Source organism: Amblyomma mixtum, chromosome 2 (assembly GCF_055824585.1).
Source record: "Amblyomma mixtum isolate Tamu chromosome 2, ASM5582458v1, whole genome shotgun sequence".
In the NCBI taxonomy this organism is placed as follows: Eukaryota; Metazoa; Arthropoda; class Arachnida; order Ixodida; family Ixodidae; genus Amblyomma; species Amblyomma mixtum.
In genome coordinates, this window is record NC_143013.1 from 70,558,768 (window position 1) to 70,573,720 (window position 14,953).

The window sequence follows — 14,953 nt, forward strand, 5'->3', positions numbered from 1 at the left end:
TTAAAAGGAAAAGCTTGCCGCCGGCTGAAATCATGTACTATTCGCACAAACGTAAAGAACAACACCGCAAGGCACATAATTTTGTTGCACGCGCAACCAAACTGACACTTAGTCGAATACCCCTCAGCTGCGCCTCGGCCGTTTCTGTGCACCACTCAGCGAATGCATAACATGGCAAAGCATGGAATGCCCACTCACCATAGAAAAGTTAACGAAGGCTGGATGGCTGAAAAGTTTAAAATCAACAATGATGCATTTATTCATAAACGCAGCGCACGAGCAGTTACAACGCTTTGCTTGGCGAGGGGCATTAAAGCACAAAATAAACGCGTAGGCAAGTTTGAAGAATTCGAATGTACAGCACAGCTCGAAGAATGAAATCACACTTTATGGTGTGACTGAACGATGTGTTTGTACGCTGTCCATAAATAAGTCAGAGACACAGGTCGCTAGAAAAACAGCCCCACAAAAGCTCGAGTATTCAATTCGTTTTGTTTGTTCCAGTCACCGGCTATTTGCATTGGTCTTTACTGTTCCTCTGTATTCTACAGAAACATCGCCAGTAGGTCCATAGATATCAGAGGCAAGAGGTGCGAGCCTCGAAATTGGCGGCTCAGCCTGCATAAGGATCGTCATAAGCCGGGCCCGGCTGAGCACCTGGATCGGCATAAGCCGGGGCCGCCTGAGCACCTGGATCGGCATAAGCCGGGGCCGCCTGAGCACCTGGATCGGCATAAGCCGGGGCCGCCTGAGCACCAGGATCGGCATAAGCCGGGGCCGCCTGAGCACCAGGATCGGCATAAGCAGGGGCCGCCTGAGCACCAGCGACGAATTTCGCGAACTTGGCCTCTTGGGCTAGACGAGTAAAGCCCCAAGCGCGAGCCGCCGCCGCGTCAGTAGTAGCATCCGTGAAATTGGCGGCAAGCGACGGGGGCGCAGAGGCGTGAGCCGCTCGAGTGCCAGCGGCGAGCTTCGAGAACTTGGCGTCAACGGCTAGACGAACAAAGCCGTAAGCCCGAGCAGCCGCAGCATCACTAGCTTCATCCGTGGCATTGGCGGAATGAGGCACAGGAGCAGCATCATTCCCAGGAACCACCCGAGCGGCAACAGCGGCGGGATCCGCAAAATTGCCCGCTTGGGCTCCACCACCCGCTCCATGCTTGGAAGAAGTCGGAGCACCATCGGCGGTATCTAGAAAATTGGCTGCGCGGCCTGCACCGCCGGTGCCATACGCGGAAGAATCAGGAGCAGCGGGGTTTCCACTCGCAAAGCGGATGTCATGGGGTGCAGGAGCAGTGCCATAAGCGGGAGCCAGAGAAGCAGCAGGGGCAAAAGATGAAGCGGGTGCATGGAAAGCCACATTAGATGGCCCAGGTGCGGCGAAGGTGACATGACCAGGGAAAACAGGTGCTTGAACGGGAACCGCCGCTGGAGACTGGGCAACATACGGAGAAGAAGCGGTAGCGGCGGCACCAGGCACGCCTGACGGAACAGTGAGCCCAAATGTGGCGCCATAACCGCCTCCTCCAATATAATGTCCGGTAGGACCCGATGGGCCATTGACGTGCGCGTTGGCCGAGCTGGAGGCGGCCGTTCTCTGCTCGTTGGCGCCTACTGAGGTGCTGTAGCCTCGGGTGTCAGCCACGTAGTTGACGCGGACGGGGCCGTAGGCATCGGCAAGGCCGTATGGACCAACGGTGTTTCCGGCTGCATCGCCGGACTCTTTGCGCCAGGAGCTGCCGATGGTGGGCTTCCCATTGAAGGCGAAGTTGTAGTTTCCCCAAACCTAGGAGCAAGAGTGCGGTGAGATGAAGTTTAGCGCAATGTATAAAGGCGATTAAGACAGCGAGACAAGCACATAGATCGACAGAGACGGGTGTCACGAAGGGAGCGTTTGACTTGTTGCTTTTCTTACGTGGGTAAAAAAAAAAGTGTGGACTCAAAGCTAATGTAAAAAGAGAATACTCTGGCGTTCGCAGAAGAGGAGCTACACATCGTATTAAGGCAAAAGCCTTTAATGCCTCATACTGTCGTTAGCAGACGCGTCGGCAGGAGTGTCGACAGACGCGTCGGCAGATTCGTCCGCCTTTCGGCGTCACTGCTTAAAAGGCTCAATGTTCCAGCATGAATAAAGGCGCATCTAGTGAATGCATGGGCTTCATAAATAAAATAAAAGGAGTAAAGTCAAGAAAAGGAAAAACAAACAAACAAACAAAAAAGAAAATAAACAAAAATAAAAACGAAATAAAGATAGGATGTAAAAATTAAAATAAAAACAATAAAATTAAGAAAACGAGCCAAAAAATAAATAAAGAACGAAATATGAAAAATAAAATGGAAATAAAAACAAACAGTGGCCAGGAAACGCTTTCGCCTTGCAGCACTTTAGAGAGCCAAAGTGCCCCCTGAATTTTTTCATACCTCTCTAGGGATTTAAATGCATCTAACAATAGCCCCCGCGGTGGCTCAGTGGTTATGGTACTCGTCTGCTGACCCGAAAGACGCGGGTTCGATCCCGGCCGCGGCGGTTGAATTTTTTTGGAGGAGAAATACTAGAGGCCCGTGTACTATGCGATGTCAGTGCACGTTAAAGAACCCCAGGTGGTAGAAATTTCCGGAGCCCTCCACTACGGCGTCTCTCATAGCCTTAGTCGCTTTGGGACGTTAAACCCCATAAAACAACAACAACAACACCATCTAACAATGAACACACGATACTATATCGACTGCCGGAGACCTTTGCCAGATGTCACTGCTGGATCCTTTGAATTCTTTGACGCACATCGCATTGTTTAACATGTTATGACGGTAGTAAGTATATAACACCACTGCCGTAAGGATAGTTTCAATGCCGACTAAGTCAGTGGTCATGGAACTGCATGGTGATCGGCCATTTCCACACCGTAGTCATCAATAGCCACTGAACTCTATGGGTAGCTGATCAATGGAGCTTCGCAAATATTGGAATCTCAGTCCTTGAGAGCAGCCTCGCACTGACTAAACGCTAAAGAAATGATAAAACTGAGGAGATGCAAACGAAACCTATGTGGTTTAAATGAAAATTATATGACACGTTAACCAGTTCGTCTGCAAAGTCTTATACGGTATATAAAAAATGACAGCTCCACACAATGTCAAATGAAAAGAAACTGAAGCGAGCAATACCGTTTTTGATGTGCGCAGTGACTGCGATTCACTCGTTTTCACCTCCTAGACCATTTTACGACAATCGAGAGAATACCTGAAATACTCTCACTTATTCTGTCCCACAAATCCTCTGATACTTTTACCTCGTTTCTACTTTTAGAGTTGAGCATGAGCTGGCTGTTCCGAAACCCCTATGCATCTATGATCTCTGTGCTGGCCTAGCTCATTTAGTTCTAGGGGCCTTCCACTACAAATAATATGTTCTGTTGTTTCTCTCTTCCACGTAGCAACAGCGAAGGTTATCGCGGAGAAAAAATATTTTCCAGCAGGAATTCGTCCTCAAGCTCCCAGCTCTAACCTCGAAAAGTAAGGTGCTTCTTTTGGAATTGTCGACAAAGTCGGGCTTTTTAGTTTGGAGTTTTAGCCATGGTATGTAGTTCCAGCGTCGGCTTATCCGGCAATTTCTTTCCAGTAAGAGTTTTCTGCGATTGCAGCTTTCTTTTTCAAGGCTAACTCCTTTCTCTTTCTCTGTTTTGACATCTGTATATTACTAGAGCACCTAGTTCTTCTGCTCTACATACATACATATACATATACCGCAGCGGTATATGTACCTGGCAACTTATGCCACACATCACCTCCATTTGCCTCGACTGTTCTTCATACTGAGCCTCACGTTTCGCATAACGCGCTTCTAGCGTTAACAACCCCATATGAAAATGTTCTACCTCGTTAGCTGTGTTCCTATGTGCGCCCAAAGCAAGCTTGCCAACTGCCCTCTGCTTTATTTCAAGTACAGAATATGTGGCAGGTCCCAAGCAAACAAATAGATTTTCAAAAGTCAAGCCCGGTACCACTGTGCCCTTCGAGTTCCCTGAATCACATTATATCTTTTATAGCTCCAGACTGATCGATGCTTCATGACAGGTGCACTTTTTTTTGCTTTCTTTATTGTTTCTGCTCTTCGGCCTTTCATCCAAACTCCAGCAGTATTTTTTTCAAATCCCAAGCTACTTATACGCCTTAACTGTAGATAACACCAAATTTGGTAGTGTAATCGTGCCGTGCTGTTCATTGCATGTCATAACTCCTAATTTTTCTGCGCTATCAGTGCAAGAAGCTAAGCCTCGGATTCTAAAATTTCCGCCAAATTTTTAATGTCTTTCCAGTTGTCTGCTGGAAGAGCGATTTCATCGGAATGCACCAGTCACTAGATAAGCTGCCTGTTTCAAAATGGCCGCCGCGGTGGCTCAGCGGCAGTGGTGCTCGGCTGCTGACCCGAAAGACGCGGGTTCGATCCCGGCCGCGGCGGCTAGAATTTCTTTGGAGGAGAAATTCTAGAGGCCCGTGTACTGTGCGATGTCAGTGCACGTTAAAGAACCCCAGGTGGTCGAACTTTCCGGAGCCCTCCACTACGGCGTCTCTCATAGCCTTAGTCGCTTTGGGACGTTAAACCCCATAAACTAACTAACTACCTGTTTCAAAATGGACCAACCTTGATCCGGGCATTTCTAGCACTCGTTCAATCCCCCTGACGTAGACCATGATAACGAATGGTGATAAAGGACATCCCTGCTTAGTAATCCTTTAACCTAAGCTCTTGCAGTGCTTTTAATTTCATGCCAAATCGCGGCTACATTCTTCTCCTTACATATTACGCTTGTAAACTTAGTTTTTCGCTACCCGCACGCTCTATTGTGAAAATTACCTACACAGTGGTTTACATTGTCGAAAGGCCTTTTAATGACTAAAAGCGCTATCCACAGTGGTCGTTCTTCACTTCTGTATATTTCGGTGCACTGGATGAATTCAAACAACTTATCGTCTTTTCGACAACTTTGCCCTACACCTTAACGCAGTTCTCCCTATACCTCAGCTTCTTTAGTGAAACGTTGCACCTGCAATTTCATGGCTTGCGTTTCTGTCCTATGCAGCGCCGACGTCACCGTTAAAGGCATACAGGACATAGTGGGATCTTTTTGTCTTTGTCTTTGTATATCAGGCTCATTCTAATCTCTCTAGCTTGATTTCTAATATTTATTTTCTTTTCAGTACGCCACAGAATGCAGCGTACTGAGTCTTCCTTGTCTCTTCAGAAAGGAATACCCTTTTACCTAATGACAACTCGTCCTAACCTACTGCTATACGCAGAGGAAAATTTTTCTCCTATTTTTTCTAATGCAGCTGCTTTGGAGCTGCCTTTCTCAAGTCGCACACCATTGACTTCGTCGCATTCTGTAATAGTGCCTTCTATGTGTTCGCAAATGATTCCCATGGCCGCTTTATTTTCCGCTAAGTTACCTTTTCATCCTGTGCAAGCCGGAGAGTCTCTTCCGAAATTCCGAAGTACTGGTTTGCCTGCATTAGAAGAATTTGCCCATATATGCTCTTCCCATTGCGTATTTACTGTCGGCCAAGCAAACCCATGCTTTATCAGCATTCCTCTCCAGCCTGCCTTTGGCACCTTTCCCAAATGCAGTATATAATAAGCGGAGCTATTTGAAGCCCTTAAGATACGTATCTTTGATAGCATATATGTTATCCGCTCTAATTCCATCTGTTGCTTGATCTTGTTGCTTGAGCATATTTAAAAAGCTACATTGTTGACTTTCATCCTCATCCACTACTTTCTTTTACGATTTCGCTCATATTTGTTCTACCACCTCGTCTCAGTGCTCACGTTTGGGCACTCCAGCCACCTTTAGCACTCACCACACAGGCCTTCACAGTGCGCTATATATTCAGCAAGCTACCCGTCTCCCATTACTCCCTGTTCCTAACTGCTTTTGAACCCATCAAAAGCCACCTTTCCTCGCGAAAGACGCCATTCTATTGTTCTTCCCACTGCCTAGTCAAAGCGATACCATCCGCCGGAAACCATTTTTGCGTACCGCTACACGGACTTTCCCCTTCACTTGTGAGGTCAACGCAAGCAGGTCTTCTGCTGTCCTTTCTATACACTCTGCCACTGGCCTCCGCGGTGGCTCAGTGGCTACGGCGCTCGGCTGCTAACCCGAAAGGTTCCGGTTCGTCCCCACCGCGGCGGTCGCATTTAAGGCGGCAAAATTGTAGAGGCTCGTGTACTGTGCGATGTCAGTGCACGTTAAAGAACCCCAGGTGGTCGAAATTTCCGGAGCCCTCCACTACGGCGTCCTTCAGAGCCTGAGTTGCTTTGGGACGCTGGACCCTCTTAAACCATAAACCAAACACTGTGCCACTGCTCTTCCTTCCCAGCTAAGAACACTGCTCGAAGCCTCCGGCTCCCCCGATGAGGTTTTGCTCTTTCCTGTTCTGTCGGAGGAGACTTCTCGCTTCCTCAGTTATTGCTTCTGCTCTCCTTTCCGACAGTGCTCTGGTGTCACTCGCGCAACAGTGCTCCCCCTTTCTGTTATAACTTCTGCGCACCGGCACTGCTCAGCGTTTCAGACCCCGTGACAATCATAGCGGCCTCTAGAGTCTCCTGACCTCCTATTCTTGGGCCATTCTGTAGCACCTGCGTTCCTTCTCCTCTTTCATTTGCACGATATCGTTCTTCCCTTGCCTTTTTGAGGTGGTTGAAGCTGCATTGCTTATCGCCGCGCAGATTTTTTTTTTCTCAAAAAGTTACTTATTGACTCAGGGCACAAAGTGAGGTAAGGTGAACTAAAGGGTTTGGGGAGGGGGTAAACGAAAGAGCAAAGATCTTCCGATCTAACGAATGTGACAAGAAAGCGGGGATGGGGTCCCTGCGTGCAAGAGATATATGAGGTCGGGTTGTAAGGCAGTAGACCCTTTGCTGCCAGACGCCGAATTCTCGTTAGCTTAGGCGCTGGGCAAACCCACAACAAGTTGTGAATTCGCGCTGATTTGTTGGCGTCTTTATTTTACTGCTTCAACATGTCGGAGGTTAACTTTTCATCACCCTGCTTTGTGCTCACACTACTCCTCAACAAGATAATTAACCCGGCCAGTTCGCCCCCCGTTGTTTTCAGCCTGTCTTCTACGGCTGCTCTGTAGTCTTATTCATCCTGCAGCTGTCGTTCTAATCGTCTATCTCATTTACCTTTAAGTGATGATTCCTCAATACTTCCATATTTCTCGCTATCTTACACAGTCTTTAAAGCTATCCGACCTCATTGTCAGGGTGCTAAACTTGTCTTTTCTCGATTTTGAAATTGCGGCCAAACTACTCACATTCACTTTAACAATTTTCTGTGACATTGCTGTCTGAAGCATACGACGTTCGTAAACCAGTTCTAACTTGATGCCACAATGTAGCATTGAGAAAAAAAAGAAAAATGCCACCACATGTTCACAACGGTGGAATACCCGTGAACACACGGATGAATACCCGATCACCCGTCGCACAACCGAATCTCCTAACCGCAAACCACTAGCCCTCATGCAAAAATGAAAAACTAACAAAGAAGTGGGATAATTGGTGCCTAACGCTGAAATTAAAAGCGGAGGGTCTGAAAAGTTCGGCCGGGCTAGAAAAGAACTTAAATTCTGTTGACAATCCTGCATCTAACTATTTAAAAAAGATAAAAATATTAACCTATTCCAGCTTCCATATCGCTTCCACAGAAATGCGTCCAGCTCAAAATGGGGAAAAAAAGAACTCCTCGCCAAAAGAACTGAAAAATTCCGCTCGCGAAGCGCCAGGCCGAGTGCCTGGCGCTAAATGTGCAGGGTGTCGATGTGCCTAGCACCATCTATTGACTTGCATGCTTAGTGGCCAGCGAGCGCTGAAATTCGCCGTCTGGCATAGGTGAATCAGGTTGGCCGCCAAAAAATTCGATTGCCATTGATTAAACTTGAGCTGAGATTGCCCGCTTGTAAGGGTATAATGCGTGTGTGACCAGGTCCAGTGAAAAAAATCTTAACCTTGTATAAAGACACTGATGGCACTCACTAATACGCAACGTGTGACTGGTGCTGTTATTGACCTCTTCTTCGAGGCAGCATTGAATGCTAGCGGCATAACGCTTCTCAGTACGCCGGGCCTCAATTCTTATCATTGCCTTCAGGTAAGAACGGCATATATGAGCACGGAGTGCTGCCTTCCGTACAGGAGTTCGGTATGTTCGAAACAAATGGCGGTGAAAGGCTTTACTCTTACATCCGGTGCACGGTACTGGGTAGAGACGCCGGCTTCGGGAACGGGCTGTAGAACAACACCAGCACGAGTCGCAGCCACCAGGGCCAGCAGAATCAGGGCCTGAGAGAAGTTGAGAGCAGGGGGCAGTAAACACAGACCACAGTGAAAAACAAAACGGCAAAGTACTGCAAACATCAGTCGTTTTGGGCTTTCTGGCACGAGAGAGAAAGAGAGACTCTTTAATGAAATACAGAGAATTTAGCCGGCGTTTCAATATCGCTGGCATGCTACTCTGCGTAGGGAGGGGAATTTGGGAGATAAAGACAGAAGGAGAGCAGCGTGGAAGAGGTAAAAGAAAAAAAAACGAAGATAAAATGCGGCCATGAAATGGGTACTAAGGATGCAATGGTAACCTATGGATGATGGAGTGCATAGTCCGACAAATGGGCTGACGAAGTTCACTGCATGAAGAATGCATGAAGGTAACGTGCAAGTGAATTTAGAGCTTATCGAGATGTCCAATGTCTTTTAAATATGTAAAAAGAAAGTTAATTGCAACTCTCTGTTACCTGAAGCAGGCTAAGGGACCTAATACTTTGTCCATTGTTACGGGCACTGGGCAGAGCTTCTGCATGCAATGTTAATAGTACGCACGCTCGTTAGCATACGCAGGGCACTCAAGCAGGATATGTTCCACAGTTTCTATCGAGGCACAGTTGTCAACATGCGGACTGTTCATTTGTTCAAAACGGTATCGCAAGCCGTTTGTATATGCAGCATTCAGACGAAGTCGGCGATAAAGTGTTTCCAGTTGTCGAGCAATTCTGGGTGAGAGTCTTGATTCTAAGCTGTGGGTCGATTGAGTGAAGAAATTGGTACTGATGTGTCGGCAAACTCCAAAGCCGATACGTTTCTTCGTAAGCAAAATTTTTAGCCATTTGGGACGCATCAGATTTCGTGAAAAAAGTTCGAATGTATCTCTGATGGCCCTTACGGGCCGCTTCATCTTCTTTTTCATTAGCCAGAATGCCACAGTGAGCAAGTACCCACTGAAATGTTATGCAGTGGCCTGCGGCAATAGCTAAATGATGTATATACCCGATGTCCAGGGAAACTGGCTGGTGATTCGTTTTCTTCAGCAGGTTGGCCAGGATCTGCAGAGATGCTTTTGAATCGGTGAAGATAACCCAACGGCCGGCACGCAAGTGCAATAATTAGGTAGGATTCACGTGGAATGTTATGTTTCTCCTAATTTTTGTCGTCGCTTGCAAAAAGTAGCAATCTCTTCCAGCATAGTCCCTCTTTCTTGGACCTGTGCGTCTAGAATCAATATCTTTATTACCAATGCTGTGACTGTTATTCATGTTGTTAGCGTTATTTTAGAGCGCAGCCCTTAGGCGCCCGTTTTTGGCTTCCCCGTTATAATCGCGACGGCGCTGTCAGCGTAGTCAGAGCAACAAGCCCCCCGTCAGGTGCCGTGTCGCCCTGTCACCTGATAGGCCTGAGAGGTCACAGGTTGCAGGTAGTAGCTGAAAGAAACGCAACGTGCAACGGCGAGAGCGGAGAAATGCTGAACCCGAAGGTGGCTTCCAGAGGAAGATCTCGGAGGGAGGCTAGCAGCGTAAAACACTACCTGCCAGGGGCGACCGGTGGCGTGCGAAGAGCTGCGCCCAAATTTCACATTACCGACTATGGTAATTGTCTGTTATTTTTTTAAACAACTTACTTCACAGTTGTGTATGAAGTTATTACAAAAATAAACTCTGCTGGGACTTGGGCAGCATATTATGTTGTAAGAGTCACGGTGAACTCCGCAAAGTTGGTAGAATAATCATAGCAGGAAAGGGCCAGAATATCTGACTGTCTGTCATTCGCACTTTCGCTTGTTGCTTGTTCAAAAGGCCAGATTGTGGAACAGCGAAGGCAAATGGAAAGACATAAAGCATTCTTCTTTGACAGCAGATAAGCTTTCTTGAATTGCACCAATAAACACCAGTCTCTTCTGTCTAAAAAAATTCAGTGTCCATTTTCTAAACTTTGTTGGCGGTGTGCTCGCAAAATGTAGTAGGAACTCTATAAGAACGGTGGAACTGATATTTGCACGCTGTTAGCACACTGGTGCTTCGCATCGAATTCATCGTTTTGATATCTCAGAGGGTACTGTTCACTTCAAAGAAAAGCTTTCGAAGGCGTCCCAAGTTTGTTCAGAAACACCACAGCCATTGGGTAGTAGTTCTTGCAGTCTAATGTTTGCAAAAATGCTGGGTTGCAGTTGTTTCCATAAGAGTGCTAGAAATTAACAACACTGTAGATGTCGCTTAGCTCTAATTTAGATAATCAAAGAGCTGAAGTCATATCTAGCCAAGTCTAAGACAGAAATCCGTTAAATTTGTAAAGTCCGTACTGATAGTGCTTTGTTGCTCGGGTTTCCATGTGAAACAAATAAAACTGCGTCGAATGAAACGAAGGGCACGTACTGTTGTCCCTACGTTCCTGTGAGTGTATTCTGTCATATTGAAGAAGCGTAGCTTGTTGGGCCAGTTGGTGCATCATACAAAGGAATAGAAAAACCAGCAAAACAGGTCGCGTTCACACGGCGAAGAAATACTGTCCATACTGTCCAATACTGTTCATATGTACTTCTTCGCCGTGTGAACGCGTCCTGTTTGCCGTTTTTTCTATTCCTTTGTATTCTGTCATTTCTTAACAATTAACATAATTGAACAGGCTGAGCTCACGGGCTAGTTGGTTATTCATAATAATTTTTTTCAACAGCGCATGCTACACAAGAACACAAGACGAGGAAACGCTCGTGTGTGTACTCACACAAACGCTCAGCGCTCGTGTGTGTGTTTCCTCGTCTTGTGTCCTTGTGTAGCATGCGCTGTTGAAAAAATTAACATAATGCTTCAGCTTTTATTTACTCTTATTGCAAAATGGGTGCTCATGGAGTTACAAGGTAATTTTACTTCCGTATATACTTCAAGGATTGCGGCTTTGGACAGCGCAAAGAGAGTTTTTAAGAAAAAAACTGACAGCATGGTTCTCACTGTGGAACGCAAGATTCGGCGAGAACTGCTGAGGTATTTTCATTTCAAGGTTTCTTAAGGCAAAGAATTTTAGAGCGAAATGCAGATAAGTATATTAATGGAGCACTGTACTTAGTTTGCCGCACATGTAGTTCTCTGACTAGCGGTCCTCTGCAGTCAGGCGCTCCGGGCGCGCGGCACTACCGCGGGCGAGCCTCGCCTCAGGCGGCGCATTACGCAGCTCCCACCGCAGATGGAGCGTGCCACATTCCTGCGCTCTCGCCGCACCCTTCCCTCTTCTGCCATGCCCGCCAGGTAGTTTCCGCGGAAACGACTTTCTGAAGGCGCATAGCTCCGCTCTCCCCATACGTTAATCATTTCACGCTAATCCTCCTCTTTTCTTTTTTTAGGGTAACAGCCGTTCGGATGATTTCGATGGCAGCCACGTTCCTTTAATGCACTACTACTACTACTACTCCAACTACTACTACTACTACTACTACAACAACTACCACCACTACTACTACTACTACTACTACTACTACTACTACTACTACTACTACTACTACTACTACTACTACTACTACTACTACTACTACTTCTTACTACTACTACCCCGGCCGCGGCGGTTGAATTTCTTTGGAGGAGAAATTCTAGAGGCCCGTGTAGTGTGCGATGTCAGTGCACGTGAAAGAACCCCAGGTGGTCGAAATTTCCGGAGCCCTCCACTACGGCGTCTCTCATAGCCTTAGTCGCTTTGGGACGTTCAACCCCATGAACCAAACCAAACCAAACCAAACTACTACTACCACTACTACTACTACTACTACTACTACTACTACCACTACTAATGCTACTACTACTACTAATACTACCACTACAACAAGACCAGCTGTCGGGCAAGTTGATGTTGCGTTGTTTTCAGCAGCGCGTAGCAGCACGAAGACAGAGGGCAAACAAGCGCTGAACTTTAATTTGATTTTGGACAATTGCCAAACCACTGCGGCATATATACCAGCGTAATTAAAGATGTCGATCTAGTTGGTGTTGCCCCTATTACTACTAATAGTACTGCTACTACTACTACTACTTCTACTACTACTACTACTACTACTACGACTACTACTACTACTACCACCACTACAACTACGAGAAACTCGGGGAACAGGCCTTTGACAGCTGTGGCTGTAGAAAAGCTGCAAATGGAAAAGTTGTCATTTAGCGACCCATCTATATTCGAGAAAAGAGTAAGATGGAGCATGAAAAGAAATTATAAACGTTCCCTCCATTGCCAAAATGCATAACGCGCTTTCAACTCGGAACAGAGAGATGACGGTAATACCGGTCGTTACTTCGACCGATATAAGCAGACTGCTGCGCCCATACTTAAAACACAAAATAATCCCCTTCGCAAGCGGAACTTCCTAATCGCGGAAGTCAAGCTACTATCAGTTACCAGCGCTCGAAATGCTCAAGCCTTCCTTATTTCTCGTCCATAGAAGCCAAACAAGGGCACCTTTTAAACAACCTCACGGATACTGCCAATTTTCTCACCTTCATGTTCCAGCACGTGATCAGGCCGATTACTCCCAATGCCGTTCGGTCGACGTTTCCACCCTCCGGCAATAACAGTCGCCTCTTCTTATTCCGAGGAACCACAGTGACTTCACGGACTACCCTTTAGGCATTTCCAACGAGGCAAGAAGGAAGACTCAGAGGTGGTGACTGCAAACTGCTTCCCTTCAGCTACCGCTGCTCACGTTCTGTCAACCCCATCCAGAGCTCGAATTGCAATCGCCACACCCAACACACGCGCCAGTGGGACAACGCTCTCCAGTAGGACTTTCTCGTGCCGGTCATCGAAGGAAAGAAAGGGCGTCGCAAAGAAAGAGCCGAGTTTCGCGCTCGAAAACCGGTCATTGGAGAATGAACGGCCACAGTCATTAAGAGGCACCGCGTAGGAACGTGAACGGGAAGGAAACGGGGAGAGTAGAGTACGGAGGTGCTGGAACAACGACCGTCGCCGCCCGAGAACTAATGGCTGTTGATGTGAGATCGAGGTCACCGCCTCGCCTTTTGTGAGGACAATGCCGCGGAACATAAACAGCGGCCGAGAGAGACCGGCCCTTCTCCTTTTGGCGTTGGTCAAGTGGTGATATAAACTGTGGACACTTGTTTGCTTAACTCTTTGTCAGAAGCGCGCATATATTTGCATACGAGAGCGAAAGGGGCAATCTGGGAGATACAAGCGCTGACAAGAGCAGCGCTATGATAGAGTGGCTGCTTTGAAGCCCTTGCTAGTGTTAATTAGCTGTCGTCGCTATCCGCTATTCATGTTTTTAGGTTTTACTCCTGATCAAGAGAATGCGCTGCGAAGACCTATAAACAATGTGTCTTATGAACAATGTTATCGCAGCTGGCAGTATAAACGGGGACCCGAAAAAATTGCTGCAAAATGATCCCGTGGCTAATGAATACACTTCATGCTAGAAGGTTGCGCCGAATTCCGGGCAACCATAGATATGTGACAGTGTATTCACAGTAATTGTTGTAGCAAAAAGCAAGTGTACAGGCGCCCAGAAAAGTTTTAGGAGCACGAAAATGACAAGAAAGCCTAATTAGTCGGCAGCCTAAGCATGCAGCCACGCACTGAAGGGTGTGCTTTGTATTTCACGTCGCGACCTTCTCAGTGTAGCCCCCAGTGCTTGACTGCGCTTCCAGTCAGCGAGAAAATTGACGTGTTTCGTGATTTCGGGGTTCCAAAAACTTCTATGGGCACCTCGTACGTGTGAGTACAAGGATAAAAACTGTCCAATATTGCCGCCGAAACGAATATCAGGGCGATGACTAGGTGGCGCATGAACACAGTTGATTTCGATGCACCTTAGGTTTTGAGGGCTACTCATTTTGAAGCTGTAATTTCGGATAACAGTGTTAGCAGCCATTTTGTGTTCTCCTCTGTGTGGGACTGCGAAAGACACTCGCAGTCCTTCAATTTTTTTTTTAACGCTTGGTAGTGTGAAGCAGGACATACCATTCTGCCGGTATGTACTTACATGCCTACCACTTGCAATGCAAAGTAACTATAAAATTAATAATTTGAGTTTTGCAGGTATAAGTTAGCCTCAGCTGGCACAGGCATGGTTAAATGGAGAGATGTGGGAGAGGCATTTGTCTTGCAGTGGTAATAGTTAGGCTGATGATGATCATGAGTTTTTGCGCTCTAATGCTGTGGCCAATTTTTTCCCGCCTGCTAGCACACGCCCATGGCCTTCAGTTCGCGGCTTCTGGCGACAACGGCGGCTTGTCACAAATCGCGTCGCAAGACATTTGCTGTTTGGGCGGGTACGTTTGCTCCACTTGCACCGTTCCAATCAGCAGTCAGATCTGCGAGTGTCGATGGTAAACCTATTAGGTTATCGCACGTCAGGTCTTGTTCTGTTGCGGTGGGTGACGACTGTGTATGTGAAATGCACGCTGTTTGAGCGTTTTTATCACTTTGTCGTTCTGTATTTCACCTTATAAGCGCCCTTGCATTTCAGATTGCAGGAGCGAGGCTTTTCTATCCCAAGGCTTAGCAATCTAAACGTTGGCGGCCACACGTAAAACGGAACATGGCACCTCTCGTAGTGTACTTTTCATTTCTTTGTTCAAGGTGTTATAAAATCCCAGTCTTTGTTGGAAGCACTGATTCCAA

At 47.0% G+C, this 14,953-nt stretch overlaps 1 protein-coding gene across 1 annotated transcript; it reads right to left on the reverse strand.

Annotated features, from left to right (window-relative positions):
- Positions 1-227: 227 nt before the first annotated feature.
- Positions 228-13,291, reverse strand: LOC149359679 (uncharacterized). Its single transcript, XM_089569104.1, has 3 exons — positions 12,811-13,291; positions 8,249-8,347; positions 228-1,786 (listed from the first exon to the last, which is right to left on the reverse strand). The coding sequence occupies exons 1-3, from the start codon at positions 12,814-12,816 to the stop codon at positions 614-616; spliced, it is 1,278 nt and encodes a 425-aa protein (XP_089425230.1). The 5' UTR covers positions 12,817-13,291; the 3' UTR covers positions 228-613.
- Positions 13,292-14,953: the final 1,662 nt, after the last annotated feature.